Source organism: Chiloscyllium punctatum, chromosome 17 (assembly GCF_047496795.1).
Source record: "Chiloscyllium punctatum isolate Juve2018m chromosome 17, sChiPun1.3, whole genome shotgun sequence".
NCBI classification, from domain to species: Eukaryota; Metazoa; Chordata; class Chondrichthyes; order Orectolobiformes; family Hemiscylliidae; genus Chiloscyllium; species Chiloscyllium punctatum.
The window spans coordinates 94,348,515-94,368,231 of record NC_092755.1 but is presented as its reverse complement, the minus strand read 5'-3'; the positions used below and the strand labels follow the sequence as shown (position 1 = coordinate 94,368,231).

Here is a 19,717-nt window from a genome sequence, read left to right as displayed (position 1 = left end):
TAACAGAGCGTTTAATTATTTAAATTGGCTTGATGTAATTGTGCAATTTGCTTGTAACAATAAGGGATCTTAGACAAGAAATACTGTTTAATCTGGAAATTTGTGCGTTCTGGTTTTAGCATTCATTTGTTTCGTCTTCATTTCAAGACAGGTGCTTTTAAAGTTGCTTTCATCCTCTTTCCTTCCTCCCATCTGAATATATATTGGTTCTCTTTGATCATAAGCCAGTTTCTCTCAAGTGTTGTCTTGCTGTATCCTGACAAATTTGTTTTGCTCCCTTGGTCCAGTTGTTGCACACTATTTCAAAAACATTCAAGCGTTTGCTTATCCACATTTCAGGGGATTAGCAAAAGCACCCGTTCACTATTTCTTTGTGTAGTAAATCCTCTATATCCACAAAATCGCAAATTCACTTATCCATGCTGAAAAAAGCAACAACAAATCAACATCTGCAGGCAGAAATCGCGCATTCATGATTTTTAACCTGTTTTTAAATGAATTCTGCGTTTGCAAATGTCATAGTTCGCAGGGGTTCTCAGGACCAGAGGAATGACTGCGTAATCATTCATTCTGCCTGTATTAAAAATTGTAGCCACTTTAGACATTAGGATATGGGAGCTGAGACAATGATGTGGTGTGTTGGTACATATATTTGAATGTTAGTGTGGCAGTTACCAGATGACACTGACCCTAGATCTCCAGTGTTTCTGAAAATAAACCATTGACACAGGGATATTTCTTCAGCAATCAGGCCTTCCACAGTTGGCTGCTAAGATCAGTACATATAATCTAAAGAATTTAATTCCCTATAGAAATCTGAAATGATTGTTTCAAATTTATGGTTATCTCTAATGCCAACTGATACCAAGGTTAGTCCGACACATTGAAAAGTTTCCATAATGAATGCAGAACTGAAGCATTTTTATTTAGTATTTCTTGCTGATAAATTCCTCTGACTCATTTGAAGGTCTCATGATGATTGCTGTGGATGTCCAAGTCCTGGTCATTTTTTTTCCAAATTGAACTGATTCAATTATAGTGTACCCCACTATAGTCCTGACTGTGGTAGCATTTCTTTGGCCTCCTTTGGTCTATTAAGTGACCAGAAAATATTGTAAAAGTAAACTTCCGTAGTATGACAAGGTGAGACATTAAAATCTGGAAGGTTCTGGATTCAGTTTTCACTCTGTGCGTAATTAGCTACCTAAGTAAGCTAAAGTTAATTTGTGTATTTTTAAACTAATAGTGACAGAGATGGGCATGCTTCCTTCTCTGTTATTAGTAGACACTACTGTTTGTGCCAATTGAACACAGCTATCATACTCTCCTAATAGCATTTTCCCCTAGGCTCACCAAGTGAGGAATGGGAAATTTACCCTCTGTAGAAGCAAATAACATGAGCTAACATGTTGAGATTGGAAATGAAAATTATTGTGCTTTGTAACATTCATCATTGAAGAGAAATAGTAGTTCTAAAAATATATTTTGAATCTCAAAATTTTGTTTACTTGCAGGTGAGAGCCAGGGCAAAAATTGAAAAGATCCGTGCCAGTCTGTTCAATAGCAGTGATTTGATTGGATTGTCCAGTCTGGATGGGGAAGATGAATTAATGGAGATGTCGACAGAAGAGATTTTGACAGTGTCGTCTGTAAACCAGAGCTTGTTTGACACCCAAGGCAGTTCAGCATTGGAAGATTATTTCACTGATAAGCTCATAAAAGGTGAGGCAAACAATCAGCTTCCTGGAATTTACTTTTTGTATTTTATTTCACAGGAAGTGGGCATTACTGACCTAGGACAGCATTTATTGCCCATGTCAAATCGTCCTTGAGAAGGTGATGGTGAGCCATGAAATAAGAATGATCAGAAATCTTCTGCATTGTTATGCTGCAGTGATGAATGTTGGATTTATGCTGTTTCATGGGTATAGTTCTCGAGTGTGGTTGCACCATTCTGATGCAGAGCCAAGCTTCCAAAGGAAAGCTATATAGTCCTTTCTTCCATTATTCTCTGGGAGAAATAAGTAATCAGTAAAAACTTATTTCTGATCAATGTCTGTTCTTTCTCAGCTATGCCACATTGATAAGCTAAAAACCAGCAATTCATGAATTGCCCACTTTTTATAATGTGGAATTGGAGGCAGCCATGATGTATTGTTTCATCGACTGTTGTATCCTAAAATCCATTTAAAATAGAAATGTTGGAAATGTGTGTTAGGTTATTGGGCTCCTAGAAAAGACTGTTGTACTTTTATCTCAATTATGATGAGGGTTGCAGTGGTAAGTATGATCGTTTTCAATTTTTCAAGAATGTCTTGACGTTCTCCGATGAGTATCTTTCATTTCTTCCATTCACAACATAACATTGTGAAATACTTAGCCATTATCAATGAGTGAACAAAGCATTTTCATGAACACCAACCTTGCATTTTTAAAAATCCAGTTCATCCACAGCAAAGTATTCCTGATGAGGCCTTGGATTGTGACATGGTTTGGCTATTACTGTGCAACAATAGTTACTATCCTCTGTTAATGCCCAATCGCACTCAACTGTGTTACAGGGTTTTCCAAGAATGGTTGTTATGGTGGGTGGGTGTATATGTATGTTTTTATAAATATGTCATGTAATTCTCTTTCCTGTATCTGGTACATTTTGGGTGAATTCATAATACTAACAACTTCAGATGTGCTTGACTATGTATAGACTTCTGATATATTTATGACTTTTGACCTGAATCGGAGCAAAGTTTGGAAAAGACAAAACCATGTTGTTGACTTGCATGCTAAGTGAAGGAGTAGAATTCCATTTATTTGCTTTGAGTCCCTTTTGTACGCTTGACATGGTGGCTTCAGTACCTTAATTTATCGTACTATCAATATTATTTGTATACTGCTGACTAACCCATTTCCTACCACGATGCATCAGTTCAAAGGCTATTGCTTGGCAAATTTCTGTTAGTTTCAAAGCTCTATCTGCTCTCTTAAATATTCCATGGTACTTATTTGAAGAAGAGCAGGAGAGTTTTCCTAGTGTTTTGGTCTACACATCCCTTGGACAATGTCACAATTAGATTAGTTGGTCACTTAGCTCATTGCTGTGTACAAATTGTATGCGAGTTCTTAGATTACCACAGCTATTACACTTCAGGTGTGCTTATTTGGGTGAGGAATAGTTGGAAACATTGAGATTATGAAAATTGCTATATAATTGTATGTTTATTTTTCTTCAGTGTTTAGGGAGAAAGTATTTTTAAATGAGTCAATCAATGAACATTTCCAATATCTCAATCTAAAATATTTATTGTGCTCCTTTTCACACAGGTGATAAAGTTGTTCCTGGAGCACGCGATGTTCTTGCAGAGATATTCCGAAGCTGTATACACTCTGAGCAGATGCTAAGTCTGGCTCCAGCCAAGCCTATCAAAGTTTCTGACATTTTCCTCAGTAAAGAGCAAATCAACTCTCAGACACCAGGAAATTTGTTGCAAATTTTTTTCACAAATGTCCGACCACCAAAGAAAGTTCTAGAGGATCAACTCACACAGGTATGCGTGCTTTGAATAAAGGTTTCGGTTGGTTTTATTTGTACTGTCGGTTCTGCTATAAAGTATGTTTCTTCAAAGTGAAATGGCTTTAACACGATTGAAGAATTTAGACCATTATCTATAGAACACAAACTTTTCTTACATAGATTAGCTCTAACACAATTCTGATCCCCTGGTTTAAATGGTGCTGCTGTAACGTAATTTTCTTATAACATGAAATCGCACAGGAACAGAACTACCGCGTTATGTCAGAACAGACTGTATCTATTAAATTGACCAGTATGTATGGTTATCTATGGTAGCCAGAGATGAAATTTGTCTGTTGTCATGTATTTGATAAATACCTGGTTAATGCCTAATCTCAACAATGTTGCAGAGCATGGCAAGTTTAAAGATCTTCCTCTGACCACTCTTCAAGTAAAAAATGCCAAAACAGGGCAACTGGTAATTACTATTATTCGGATCTCGTCTTACAACTTAACAAGGACAAGATCCTCCGTAGACTGTCAGCATACCTGCATTTAAGACAGGAGATAGTGACCTCATGATCACCTGGGGAGTGTTTCTTCAGTCACTGGTCTGAGACAGTATCTGATTCCCACAGAAGTCCAATATGTCATTCAGAATATACATACAACAGTATAGGCCTTTTGGTACAACATCATGGGCCAATCATTTATCTTAATCTGAGATCAACCTGACCTACACGCCCCTCAATTTATTCCCATCCATGTGCTTGTTCAGTAGTCACTTAAATGTCCCTAATGTCGCTGACTCTATTACCACCACTGGTGGTACATTCTATACTACTCTCTGTATAAAGAACCTACCTCCAATCACCTTAAAATTATGACTCCTCATGACAGCCATTTCTGCCCTAGGGAAGCCATTTGGCTATCTACACTATCTATGCCTCTCATTACCTTGTACTCCTCTATCAAGCCACCTCTCTTCCTCCTTCTCTCCTGTGTGAAAAGCCCGAGCTTACTCAACCTCTCTCCATAAGGCAAGCCCTCAAATCCAGGCAGCATCATGCTAAATCTCTCCTGCACCCTCTTTAAAGCATCTACATCCATCCTATAATGAGGCAACCAGAACTGTACGCAATATTTCAAGTGTGATCTAACCAGCGTTTCATAGAGTTGCAGCAAAACCTCACGGCTCTTAAACTCAATCCTCCTGTTAATGAAAGCCAAAACGCCAAATGCTTTCTTAATAACTTGGGTGGCAACTTTGAGGGATCGATGTATGTGGACCCCAAGATCCCACTGTTCCTCCACACTGCCAAGAATCCTATCTTTAACCCTGTATTCAACATTCAAATTCGACCTTCCAAAATGAATCGCTTTGTATTTATGCAGTTTGAACTCCATCTGCCACTTTTCAGCCCACTCTGCAATCTGTCAATGTCTTGTAGTCTGCAACAGCCCTCAACACTATCTACAACAATATCATCGACAAACTTACTATCCCACTCTTCCACTTCTTCATTCAAGTGATTCATAAAAACTACAAAGAGCAGAGGCCCAAGAACAGATCCCTACGGGACACCACTGGTTACCAACCTCCAGGTGGAATACTTTCCATCCACTACCACTCGTTGTTGTCTTTCGGCCAGCCAATTCTATATCCAGACAGCCAAATTTCCCTGTATCTTTCCTATACCACCTCACTTGACGTATCAGCCTACCGTGGGGAACCTTATCAAATGAAATTGATGTACACCATATCCACTGCTTGACCTTCGTCAATTTGTCTCATCACATCCTCAAAGAACTCAAGGCTTGTGAGGCATGTCCTGCCCCCTCCTCAAAGTCATGCTATCTTTAATCAAACTATGTTGTTCCAAATAGTCATAAATTCTATAGCTCAGAACCCTTTCCAGTACCTTGCTTACTATAGACGTTGGACTGACTGATCTATAATTCCCAGGGATTTTCCCTACTCCCTTTCTTGAACAGAGGAACAACATTTGCTTCCCTCCAGTCATCCATTGCTACACCCGTGGAGAGTGAGGATGCAAAGATCATCGCCAGGGAAGCAGCAGTCTCATTCCTCGCATCCCATAGTAACCTTGGATATATCTGGTCTGGCCTTGGGGATCTATCTATATTGATGCTTCCCAGAATTTCCAGCACATCCACTTTCTTAACATCAATCTGTTTAAGCCTATTAACTAAGTCCACGGTGTTCTCACTATCAACAAGATCTCTCTAGTGAATACTGAGGCAAAAAACTCATTTAAAGCCTCCCCTACCTCTTCAGACTCCAGGTACAAGATCCCTCCACTATCCCTGATCAGCCCTACCCTCTGCCTGATCATTTTCTTATTCCTCACATAACTGTAGAAAGCCTTTGAGTTTTCCCTAATCCTTCCTGCCAAGGCATTTGCGTGCCCCATCCTAGTTCTCATCCGTTCATTTTTGAATTCTTTCTTAGCTTCCCTATAATCCTGTTGACGAGAAGCTCCTCTTCTCTTGTCATCCAAGGCTCCTTCACCTTACCATTCATTTTCTGTCTCAGTAGAACAAAGTTTCCAACAGTCATAACAAGTGCTCCTTAAATAGCATCCACATTTCTGTTGTTCATTTCCCATGGAACAATTGTTCCCATTTTATACTCCATAGCTCCTTTCTAATAGCAATATAATTTCCCCTCCCCTAATTAAATACTTTCCAGTACTGTCTGTTCCTATCCCTCTCCATAGCTATGGTCAAGGTGAGGCAGTTGTATCATCGAAATGCTGTCCCACTGAGACATCTGACACCTGGCCTGCCTCGTTGCCTGGCAGCAAATCCAATATGGCCTCCTCCTGAGTCAGCCTATCTACATATTGAGTCAGGAATCTTTCCTGGATGCACCTGACACAATCGGCTCCATCCAGACCATCTTCACTAAGGAGGTTCCAATCAATATTGGGGAGGTTGAAGTCACCCATAACAGAGTCTCCCCACTCTGTTACATCTGCACCTTTCCAATCTGTTCTCCTGTCTCTCTGCTGCTGTTGGGGGGTCTAAAGAAAAGTCCCAGTAAAATGACTGCTCCTTTCCTGTTATTGACTTCCACCCATACTGACTCAGTAGACAAACCCTCCTCAACAACCTTCTTTTCTGCAACTGTGATGCACTCTCTAATTAACAATGCTACTCCCCCTCCCTGCTCTTTTCTAAACCCTGGAGTGTCTAGCAACCATTCCTGCCCCTGTGAAATCTATGTCTCCATTATGGCCACAACATCGTAGTATCAAGTACTAACCCAAGCTCTAAGTTCATCACTCTTATTCCTGATACTCCCTGCATTGAAACAGACACACTTTAACCCATCCCTTTGCCCTATTAGTTGTATATCCTTCCTGACAGATTCTCTGCATTCTATTTCTGCCCATTCAACAACTACACTCTCTCTGTTCTGGAGCTCTGGTTCCCACTCCCCAGCCAAACTAGTTTAAACCATCCCAAAGTACTCTAGCAAATCTCCCACCCAGGACATTGGTACCCCTCCAGTTATGCAGGTCCCACCTTCTCCAGAATCTAGCCCAATGATCTACATATCTGAAGCCCTCCCTACTGCACCAGCCCTGTAGCCACGTGTTTAGCTGCATACACTGCCTGTTCCTCGCCTCACTAGCACATGCCACCGGTAGTAATTCTGAGATTACTACGCTGTTCATGCTGCTTTTTAGCTTCTAACCTAACTTCTTGATATCACTTTTTAAGATCCTCATCCCTTTTCCTAGCTATGTCATTGTTGCCAATGTGCACCACGACTTTTGGCTGCTCACCCTCCCCCTTCAAAATCTTGTAGACTTGATCAGAGACATCCTGGGCCCTGGCACCTGGGAGGCAGCAAACCTTCCAGGAGTCCCGTTCACGACCACAGAACCTCTTAACTATTGAGTCTCGTACCACTAGTGCTTTTCTATTCTCCTCCCCCTTCCCTTCTGAGCCACAGAGCCAGGCTCGGTGTCAGAGACCCGGCCACGATGGCTTTCCCCTGGTAGGTCATCTCCCCTAACAATATCCAAAACGTTATACTTATTATTGAGGGGAACGGCCACAGGGGATCCATGCACTGTCTGCGTTTTCCCTTTCTTTCCCCTGACTGTAATCCATCTACGTTTTTCCTGTACCTGAGGTGAGACTACCTCCCTGTAACTCCTCTCTATTATCCCCTCAGTCTCCCGAATTATCCAAAGTTCATCCAGCTCCAGTTTCCTAACGTGGTTTCTGAGGAATTGAAGTTGGGTATACTTCCTGTAGATGAAGTCAGTGGGGTCGCTTATGGTGACCTTTACCTCCCACATCCTACAGGAGGAGCATGCAGTCCATTCCCACTGCTCTGAATTCCCGAAGAGCCTATTGAAAAAACTAGTAACCTTACCAAATAGAGTAAGTGTTCCACCAGCATTACGAGTTAGTTACACCAACACTAATTATTCAGTTATTCAATGAATTTTGTTGTTTTCATTGTTACTTTTTTATTCATAAGAATAACAATTATGTGGGAGAATTGTTCTTAAAGTTTTCTTTGTCATATGAGAATCTTTTCATTGTTTTAAGTAGACATTAAGTTACTGCGCTTTGTCATGTATAATTGATTTCTGTTTTGTGCTTAAAATTGCAAGATACTACGGAAGTATGGCATACCTAAACCAAAATTCGACAAGAACAAGTACAGTAAAGGAGGAAAGGAACAACACCCTGGGAAAGTAGTAAGCACAAAAAGACCAATTGCCAAACCTCCAGGCAAAGACAGGTCCATGCTGAATAGCGTCAGGTTCGTTCTGTTTTTTGGGATTCTTCTACTCCACTCCTCTTCTCCACCTCCTCTGTCCACACACACACCCATCCCCTGCCTCCAACGCACCCAGGATTTTGGATAGCAATAGCTCAATGCCTCACTTAAGGTGAGAGAGTAATGAACCTCGTACTCTGCTAGTGTGAAGATAAAAATCAACTCGTGATAATGTACGGAAAACAGCCACAACATTTACACAAGATTTGTAACCTAGCTCGACTGTTTTCACAATGTTATAAAAATTATGTTTCAAGGTTTGTATTCTATAGTAACTACACAACCATGTTGTAATCTTGAACATTGCCACAAATGGCTGCACATACTCCACAGACGGTTGGAATGCAATTATATGAAAAGAGCAAGTCAGCAATTAGCCCCCATCAGTATTTATTCAATACATTTGGTATTTCAATCTTAATCATTTCCCTCCCCAGTTGCTTAGTAGTGTTAACTACTGGGGAAGAAAAGATGCTGGGAAAACATGACCAATCTGCTGTCAGATTTTTCTACACTTAACAGATGAATTTATTTTATAGCAAGTTTTTGAAATATTTAAGTCTTGAGACAGAATAATGTACAAGACATTGAGATAAATGGCTGGGAGTTGATTATTATTGGGTTAAATATTCTAAATTTATAACAGCTTAGAAAGGATAGGGAGTCTGGAGGAGGAGGAAGGGTCGTCTCATAGAGTAAGGAAAATCTTACATTAGCAAGATTGGGTGTAAGTCTTGGAATGTAGTCACCTCTTTGGAGACTATAATTAGGATTGAATAAATGGAGAATATAAAGCTGTAATGGAAGAATCTAGAAGTTAACATTCTAAATTGGAAAAAGGCCAATTTTGACAGTATTAGGCAAGAACTTCCAAAGTTGATTAGGAGCAGATGTTCACAGGTAAAGGGAAAATGGGAAGCCTTCAAAAATGAAATAACGAGAGTCCAAAAACAGTGTGTTCCTATTATGGCAAGGCTGGTAGGTATAAGAAGTGCTGAATGACTAGAGAATTTGAGGTTTTGGTCAAGAAATAAAAGAGGGAAGCGTGTCAGGTATAGACAGCAGGGATCGAGTGAGTCCTTAGATGAGTATAAAGGCAGTAGGAGTATACTTAAGAGGGAAATCAGGATGGCAAAAAGGGGACATGAGATAACTTTGGCATATAGGGTTATGGAGAATCCAAAGAGGTTCTGCAAATACATTAAGGACAAAAGAGTACAAGAAAGAGAATAGAAACCCTTAAAGATCAACTCGGCGCAAGTGAGGACTCCAGATGCTGGAGTTTAGAGTCAAGGGTGTGGTGTTGGAAAAGCACAGCGGGTCAGGCAGCAATCGAGGAGCAGGAAAATTGACGTTTTGGGGTTTTCCTATTCCTCGGATGCTGCCTGACCTTTGCTTTTCCAGCACCATACACTTGACTCTTAAAGATCAGCAAGGCCGCCTATGTGTGGAACCACAGGGAATAGAGGAGAGCATTTTGCATCAGTGTTTACTATGGAGAAGGATAAGGAAGATAGAGAATGTGGGGAAATAAATAGCAACATCTTGAAAGATGTCCATATTACAGAGGAGGTGATGCTAGACATCTTAAAACATGTAAAGGTGGATAAATCCCTGGGACCTGATCAGGTGTACCCTAGAACTCTATTGGAAGCTAGGGAAGTGATTGTTGGGCCCCTTGCTGAGATATTTGTATCACCGATAGTCACAGGTGAGGTGCCGCAAGACTGGAGGTTGATAAACGTGGTGCCACTGTTTAAGAAGGGTGGTAAGGACATGCCAGGGAACTATAGACCAGTGAGCCTGACCTCGGTGGTGGGCAAGTTGTTGGAGGGAAACCTGAGGGATAGGATGTACATGTATTTGGAAAAGCAAGGACAGATTAGGGATAGTCAACATGGCTTTGTGTGTGGGAAATCATGTCTCAGAAACTTGATTGAGCTTTTTGAAGAAGTAACAAAGAGAATTTGAGGGAAGAGTGGTGGATGTCATCTGTATGGACTTGGGTAAGGCATTTGACAAGGTTCCTCATGGTAGACTGGTTAGCAAGGTTATAACGGGGAATACAGGGAGAACTAGCCATTTGGATACAGAACTGGCTCGAAGGTTGGACACGGGTGATGGTGAATTGTTAACTTGAGGCCTGTGACCAGCAGTGTGCCGCAAGTATTGGTGCTGGGTTCCCTGCTGTTCATTATTTATATGTATGATTTGGATGTGAAAATAGGAGGTTTGGTTAGTAAATTTGCAGATGACACCAAAATTGGAGATGTAGTGGACAGCGAAGAAAGTTATCTCCGAGTTCAACGGGATCTTGATCAGATGGGTCAGTGGGCCCACTGGAGTGGCCAGATGCAGTTTAGTTTGGATAAATGAGGTGCAGCATTTTGGAAATGTAAATCATGGCAGGACTTATAGACTTAATGGTAAGGTCCTGGGGAGTGTTGCTGAACAAAGAGACCTTGGATTGCAGGTTCGTAGTTCCTTGAAAGTGGAGTCGCAGGTAGACAGGATAGTGAAGATGGCATTTGGTTTGCTTGTCTTCTTTGGTCAGTGCATAGAGTCTAGGAGTTGGGAGGTCATGTTGAGGCTGTACAGGATGTTTGTTAGGCCACTTTTGGAATACAGCGTGCAATTCTGGTCTCCCTGATACAGGAAGGACTTTGTGAAACTTGAAAGGGCTCAGAAAAGATTTATGAGGATGTTGCTGGGATTGGAGCTATAGGGAGAGGCTGAATAGGCTAAGATATTTTGCTTGGAGCTTCAGAGACTGAGGTGACCTTAGAGGTTTATAAAATTGAGGGGCATGGATAGGGGAAATAGAAGCTATCTTTTCCCCAGGGTAGGGGAGTGCAAAACTAGAGGGCCTGGGTTTAAGGTGAGAGGGAAAGGATTTACAAGGGATTGGAGGGACAACTTTTTCACGCAGAGGTATGGAATGAGTTGCCAAAGGAAATGGTGGAGGCTTGTACAATTACACCATTTAAAAGGTATCTGGATTGGTATATAAATAGGAGGGGTTCAGAGGGATATGGGCCAAATGCTGACAAATGGAACTAGATTTATTTAGGATATCTGGTTGGCAATGACGAGTTAGACCAAAGAGTCTGTTTCCGTGCTGTACAGCTCTATGACTGTATCAATGAGCCTACTGATACCAGAAGCAAATACATAAGTTGCTGGTAAAGCTCAGCAAGTCTGGCAGTGTCTATGAAGTGAAACCAGAGTTAATGTTTCTGGTCTGGTGACTTTCCCTCAAAACTAGCTCGGAAAATGTTGGTTTATGTGCAAAAGATAGGCTGGGAGGAGGAGGTATGGAGTAAATGATAGGTGGGGATAGAGCCCAAAGGGAGAGAAGAACATTTGGAGAAAGGAATCTATAACAATCTAGCTAAAGGAGTTGTTAGCTGTTAAAGGAGACTGTTAGTGGCGAACAAGAGGTGATGTGTAATGGCAAACTGTGATAAGAAGGCCTGGTGTGTGGGGATGGGGGCTCGAACATGGGAAAGTTCAGGCCTTAAAATTAGTAAACTCAATCTTGAGTCTGGAGGGCTGCAGGGTCCCCAAGCAGAAAATTAGGTGGTGTTCTTCCAGCTAATATCAGTGTTGGATTGACAGAACTTATTTCAGATTTTTTTGAGGTCTGTAGTTAAAACAAAGTTGTTACAAGGGTAGATTTTAATTTTCATGCAGATTAACCAGAGCATAGTACAAGAGTCAAAGGTAATGACTTTCTTGAGTGGTTTTGGGAAGCTGTCTAGTTTCTAGCAGTATACTCAAACCAATAAGAGGACAGATCACAGGTTTGATAACGACTGATAATCAAACTTCTTTATTTAGTGGAAAGGAACATTTATCTGACGTAATCATATAATAGGAGACTTGCTGTTAAGTTTGTAAAGGAATTCTAGATTTTTGGGCAGATAATTTGTGGGATGAAACAAAAGCTTTCTGCTGTGATCCCTACTGATGGGTAACAATGTCAAATCAGATCCCAGAGTAAAACCTGATGAATCAAAAGTTTAATTTTTGCTCTTGGTTACTGTGGTGCTTAGTTGCTGAATGTATACACAAGGCTGAAACTAAAGAATAGGTTTATACAATTTAAAAAGATTTCAATATAAAGAGCAAAGCAAACTTTCCATCTTTTACAAACACTCAATCCCAGAAAAACATCATTCCTATCTCAATTCTTTCTTTCTTTCTTAACTGACTCTTCAGGTCTCGTTGGACTGTTGAGGCTGGTTTTCTTTTTACTGAAAAGTTTTTTTAAACCCAATTCAGAGAACTGCTAGAAGAGATTAACTGACAGGAGGTAAAACAAAGCAAGAGCAGCGAAGTCAAGTATGATAAGAAACTTGTGCAGAATATTTAGATTAAAAGTTTTAGCAATTACAATAGAAGGGAATGGGTAATTGAGGATAAAAGCCCTTATCTAGTAGTTAGGAGCTGAATAACCTACACTACTTCCTATGCACCTATGACATTGAGATTACCCTTCACTATTGCTAGGAAGCTTTCAGATTCCAAAGGATACCAGATAAGTGTTTAACATTGAGCAGGTTCCAGATCTGCAATCTGATTATGGCCTAGCACAAGAAACAAGACATGTACTGTGGAACCTGAATGAGCAGAGCAGTGAACAGGCTCTTGTTAGTTAATTATTAGGAAATAAACTGTCAATGCCAGATGGATTGATTTGTACTTAAGACTGATCAGTAAAAGGTACCTACACTTAAACTGACAAAAATTAACTTTGTGAAGAGTTTATTTCATATTTACTTCATACCATTCAATGCACTTTAATAGCGTGACAGCAAAACGCTGTTTCCACAAAGTTAATGATGAAATGGTGCAATTTGGACAGCAATGTTTGAATATTGGCATTTCAAAACTACTTCTCTTATGAACTAGCTGTAACATTTGCATATAGACAGTTGTGTGTCACTCATCATTATTCTGAGAGATAAGCCTTGTCCATTATCTCTCTTGTCAGCCTTTAGAGCCTGAAATCTTTTAGGTGCTTTGGAGCGTTATAAGTGACCTGATTTTAAACCTGCCACCTCCACAGACCAGAGGTGGTACAAGATATCTGCAGGTCTTTATGGTTCAGTAGCATGACATCTAACCTATCCAAAGTTAACAACATCTGGATTCTGGACATTAGGAAAATTGTTTAAAATACAGCAAAGTTAAACATTTATTTCTTTTGGAATAGAACGGCATTGAGTGAAAAGAAACCAATTGTGAAAGCAAAGTCTCCTGAAAAGAACACCAAACCTGAGGACAAGGACCCAGAGAAGTCACCAGCAAAGAAACCAGAAGGTGGTCAAATTAGTTTTCTATTATGTTTACTGCAAAACTACGAGTTGCATTTATTATAGTTCTGTTGAACTATTTTAATTAAAGGACAATGCTTTCTACTTAAGATATTCTATACGTACACTGGGCAGTTTCACTGTCTAAACCAAATGTCTGATTTTTCCCAGCAAGTAATCTTAGTCACTTCCTTATACTGAAGTTTTGTTCATGTAATTTGTCTGCACCTGGGCTTTGTAAGGAAATGTTCAGTTCTCAATGTAGTGTCAACTTTTGTCGTCGTCTTGATGATGGGGTGGCATTGATTCATGAATCATGACTCATCAGTAACACTGTCCAAACTTCAGTTATCTTAATGATGTAACTCTAAAATGATTAACTTTATTGTCGTCAAATTTATTGAAATTTGTACCTATTCTTGTGATCACCATCTGTCAAAACTTTTTTTTTACACTTTATTCCCTGCTTGTTTGTTCTTCATTCCTCCAATAAAATGATAGGTTAGTTGTCCTTCTCTTCCAGTATAAATATTGAACCACTGGTTTGTGCAAAAGATATCTGATGGCAAGGTCAATATGTAAGCAATATTCAGAACAGTCTTTTAATGAGGCTTTGCGCAGTCCATCCTACCTTATCATTTAACATGCTCTGCAAACTAAATGTACCTATCTTTCCTAAATTAATCCCCCAAATGAATTGCTAATGTTCCTCCTACATTGTGCAAACCATCCTGTTATTAATTTTGTGAGACACATAAAATTTAGGATCATAAGTAGGCACTTCTCCCTCAAGCCTCCTCCACAACTTATTAAGATCGTGACTAATCTGGTAACTCCACAATCGTGCCTATGCTCAATACCCTTTCACCCTCTTGATTATCAGGTATCTATTCACTTCTGCTTCCACCGACTTTTGACGAAGAGAGTTCAAAGTATTGATAACCCTCTTAGAGAACAGATTTTGACTCATCACTATCTTAAATGTATGACCCTTATTTTCAAATATGGACCCTTAGCGCTAGATTCTTCCACAAGAGGAAATATTCTTTTCAAATCCATCCAATCATGAACCCTCAGGATTTTGTATAATTCAATCAAGTCATTTCTTACTCTTTTTTAAATGTCAGTGGAAGGCTTGTCCAGCCTTTCCTTGTCAGACAATCTTGCCCATTTCAGGTATTAATCTAATAATCCTTCTCTGAAGTGCTTCCAGTGCATCAATGTCCTTAAGAAAGGAGATCTGTATGAGATACAATCCTCAAGATCTGATCTCACCAGTGCCCTGGAAGACTGAAGTATGGCTTCCCCACGTTTGTATCTAATTCCCCTTGCAATAAACAACATTATATTAGTTTCTCTGATGTGCACGCAAACCAGCTTTTTGCAATTCATGCACTAGTGCACCCATATCTGTGATAGTATGGATAATTTCACAATTTCCCACACTGTATTCCATCTGTTGTACTCATTGACCACTTGCTTAGCCTATCCATAACCTTTTCTGGCTCCTTATGTCTTCACAACCTGCTTTTGATATCCTTTTGATACCTGCATCCAAGTCACTTTGATAAATTACAAAATGTTGAAGGCTGGCATGCTCTATGACACTACCTGTAGACCTGCAGTGGTAATGTCATTGGGATGGTAATCCAGATTGTGAAGATAGTGAAAATTGAATTCAATAAAAATGTCATTCCAGCCTAATGGCAACTATGTAATTGCCAACCCATTTGGTTGATAGTGACCTTGTAAGAACAGCCATCCTTACCTAGTCTTTAGACCCACAACAGTGTGGGTATTTTGCCCTAACCAATGACTCCAACATCCCATGAAATGAACGATAAAATTAAAAAGACCCATTTATTTCTAGATTATGTTAACTAGTCAATCTCCTATCTATGCAGGATGTTATACCCGAGATCTTGAACCTTTATTTCTAGCAGTAAACTTTTGATGTTACACTTTATCAAAAGCCTTTTAAAAATTTGTGTGCAGTGTATCAAAACCTTTTTCCCTTCATCTGTATCATATTATTTCATTAAGTTCAATTCCCCTTTCACAGATGAGGTTGACTACCTGATTACCTTGATTTTAGTTTACTCCAAGTGCTGTGCTGTAACATCTTCCTTATAGCAAATGTTCTGTCACCCTTTTTGAGTCAAGGAGTTACATTCGCCATCTTCCAATCTTTGGTGTTTTTTTTAAATCTGTGGAATTGTGGACAATTAGATCAACATCAGCTATCTCACTAGTCACTTCTTTCATATTGCTAGAGTGAAGTCCATGTTAACTTGGAGACTTTTCAACCTGCATTTCTACCAATTGGTTCAGTAATACTTTCATGACTAATTTTCCTGAGTTCCTCCTTCCCTTCTATTTCCTGCTTTACAGCTGTTTCTGGGATGTTGCTTGTATCTTCTGTAGTGAAAATCATTGCAAACTTTCTGCTTAATTCATCTGCCATGTTCTTAATTTTCTATTATGAAATCCACCAATATGCACTTCCTTAATTTTTTTGGAAATGTATTTGGAAAAACTCTTACCGTCTGTTTTTATTTTTAGCTAGTTTTTTTCTTGCACTCTAATTCTGACTTGGTGCTTAATCTTTTAGTCAGTCTTTGCTGTTATTTTTATTGTGCCCAACCCTCTGATTTGCACTTTAAATTTGTTACTATATTTAAACTTTTTAGTCAGAGGTTGGGCCACCCCTTCGAATTTTTTATTTCTCAATGGAATTCTCTGTATTCTTCAATGTATGCTACTGCATCTCTACTGATCTATCTCTCAGCCTAATTTGCCATCCATTTCAGCTAGTGCTGATTTCATGTCTTCATAATTACCCTTATTTAAGTTTAAAATGCTAGTCTTGGAACCACTCCCCCTCTTTCTCAAACTGAACATAAATGTTCAATTATATTTCAATCAAGCTGTTACCTCAGGGTGCCTTCATTGTCAGATTGTTAAGAAATCCTATTACATAGGACAATGTCAGATCTAGTATGGCCTGTTGTCCTATATTAGATTCAGAACATACTGTTCAGTGAAACCATCCTGAAAACATTTTATGAACTCTCTTTATCTGGGTTTCCTTTTCTCATCTGACTTCCTAGTCCACTTGCAGATTAAAATCTCCCATATTATTGATAAGCCTTTCTGGCATACTCCCATTATTTCTTCCTTTATATTTCACCCTACCATGTGGTTGACGTAACTTTTTGCCTTTCTCATTTCTCGTCTCCACGTGAAGTGTTGCTTCTTACCGGTTTCCTGAACTTGAGTTATCACCCTTTTGTGCTAATACCATCGTTATTTAATAAAGTCCCCTCTTCACCTTTTCCTGCTTCCTATTCTTAGAAAAGAACTGCAGATGGCATATCCAGGATACTGATGGCAAACTTAACTAATGTTATGAATTTTTCAATCTCCAATAGTACCAGAAGAGAAGTATTTGACATTGGATGGTTTCCAGAAATTTGTCGTAGATCGGTCAAAGCAGGACATCCGGAGCGTTTGGAGGGCAATTCTTTCCTGCGGCTATGACCTACACTTTGAAAGGCAAGTAGCAAATTACAGAATGACTTGTTTAGAAAATTAACACAAGTAATTTTGAGCAGGTATCATTCTGGCTAATGGTTATTGATATGTCATACTTTTAATGAAGCTTATCTGCATTCAAATTGGCAATATGTTTATCTACTACAGATGTGCCTGCATTGACACCAGACATGCCCAAAGATCCTGCAAAAAATGGACTCTAGAGATGGACGTTGCACTTGTACAATACGTCAACCGTCTTTGCCGCCATCTTGCCATCACTCCAAGCCGACTCCATCCTCATGAAGTCTACCTTGACCCTGCAGATTTACATGATCCAAGGATTGCCTGTTTGTTGAGTAAGCCCTGTATTAGTAATTTTCTAGTTAGTGTTAAGTTTGTAGCACTACTCAAACAGAAACAGAAATCTTCATTTCACAAAATAAATGTATTGCATTTTGCCAAGGCTTTGTCAACTATAACAATCCAAACATGCTCTCACCACCTTTGTCAACAGGTTTACTTTTAAGGGGGGGAACAATGGGAAAGGCAGAGGTTTTAGGTAAGGAAAGTGAAGCACTTTGCTTGACAATAGGTAGGGAAAAAGTAATCAAAGGATGGCACATCTTGAGCTGCTGTCTTATTCTGGTGATCGTTAAAATTGCATTGGCAAGCACAATCATATACCAGCCAAAGAACTTTGTTTGCAATAGGACTCCAGAAAGGGAGAGAATAAAACTTTTCTTTCATAGTTATTTTTATTTCCTTTGCATTAACAACATCTTGCATGATCAGTTGGAACTAATACAGTTGACCCCAACATTTTTGAGTTAGGGATCGGAAAACATAGTCATTGCCATTTGACTGTCACATCAATCTCTCTCCTCCCTCTTTCTTAACCCTCCACTGTCTCTTGGTTATCGCTTGTCTGAAAACCAAGCAATTCAGAATTTTTGCCATAAAGAAAATATTAGATCTACTGCTTTCAACCCCTACCACAAACTCTTATTGCCTCTTATTCCATTTGTGTCTCCAACTTTTAGAATTCTGGTCTCCTTTCTTGTTGAAAGGTTGTGAAACTTGAAAGGGTTCAGAAAAGATTTGCAAGGATGTTGCCAGGCTTGGAGGCCTGGGGCTGTTTCCCCTGGAATGTCAGAGGCTGAGGGGCGACCTTTTAGAGGTTTATAAAATCATGAGGGACTTGGATAGTGTAAATAGACAAGATCTTTTCCCGGGGGTGGGGGAGTCCAGAACTAGAGGGCATAGGTTTAGGGTGAGAGCAGAAAGGTATAAAAGAGATCTAAGGGGCAATGTTTTCACTCTGGGTGGTGCGTGTGTGGAATAGGCCCCAGAGGAAGTGGTGGAGGCTGGTAATTGCAACATTTAAAAGGATGGGTATATGAATAGGAACGCTTTAGAGGGACATAGGCCGGGTGCTGGTGGTTGAGATATCTGGTCAGCATGGAAAAGTTGGACCGAAGGGTCTGATTCCATGCTGTACATCTCTATGACTCTATCTCTAGCTAAACCAGACTATTTATCTTTTGACAACCTGTACTTCCTATTTTACTCAAAGATAGTGCTCCAGCTCCATTTAAGAGAGCAACTAGTTTTACCTCCATGACATTGCAAACTTCTGACTCACCCAAAACTCCTGCTACCTACTTCCTGTATCATGTCACACTCACCCATCTCTCCTATCCTTTCTAGCTAAACTTCCTGATGTACCAGTACCTAAAATGAAAAATTCTCATCATTATGAAATCCTTCCCTGTCTGGGAGTTAAATCCTTGGTCAAAAGGTGAAAATTTGGATCAAGACTGAGTCAGGATTTCTTAAATACTGTGATGAGCTACCAAACTTGTGTTCTTAGCAGTAATTCCAGTTTAAAAAGTGATTTGTTTAGTATGAACTGTTTTGGTACTGAGGGCATTCAATTAACATACCTTCATTCTTAAATCACAAAAAGAACTATTAAATGAAATGCTTGATACAGTGAAATTTATGTAAGATGTACAAAGTTAAAAATCACACAACACCAAGTTATAGTCCAACAGGTTTATTTGGAGGTATTGGCTTTCGCAGCGCTGCCTGACAGGTGTTGTGTGATTTTTAACTTTGTACACCCAGTCTAATATGGGTACCTCCAAATTATGTGAGATGTGTTTGCTTGTTATCCTGTACATTGTGCACAATTAATTTTGATGTACTATTTCTAGATGTTCCAATTGAAAGCCTTCGACTTCGTTTTGCTCTACTTCAGTCTTTAAACAACACTTTGGAGACATTCTTCCTGCCTCTGGTGGAACTCAGACAAACGCATACTTATATGGATAGCATTGCATCACTGCTACGAGAGGCTAAAGGTCAGATGTCCTGTTGGAAGACTCAATGGTGTTAGTAGGACTGTAATGCATTGGATGGCTCAACCGATAAGGCAGTGGACTATTTACTTTGGAAAATACTTCATTGTTATGATAGATAATGTAACAAGTCCTTTTGCCTCCTTGGGACATAAGATATTAA

General features: G+C 39.6%; 1 protein-coding gene across 2 annotated transcripts in view; it reads left to right on the top strand.

Moving 5' to 3' along the window:
• LOC140488149 (probable E3 ubiquitin-protein ligase HECTD4) overlaps positions 1-19,717 on the top strand; it is a 291,859-nt gene that overhangs the window by 247,090 nt on the left and 25,052 nt on the right. For both annotated transcript variants that reach the window (XM_072587982.1, XM_072587981.1), the window contains exons 62-68: positions 1,515-1,722; positions 3,322-3,545; positions 8,170-8,321; positions 13,558-13,664; positions 17,089-17,212; positions 17,360-17,550; positions 19,411-19,557. In XM_072587982.1, the coding sequence (XP_072444083.1) occupies positions 1,515-1,722; positions 3,322-3,545; positions 8,170-8,321; positions 13,558-13,664; positions 17,089-17,212; positions 17,360-17,550; positions 19,411-19,557 (1,153 nt within the window). The remainder of the gene's footprint in view (positions 1-1,514; positions 1,723-3,321; positions 3,546-8,169; positions 8,322-13,557; positions 13,665-17,088; positions 17,213-17,359; positions 17,551-19,410; positions 19,558-19,717) is intronic.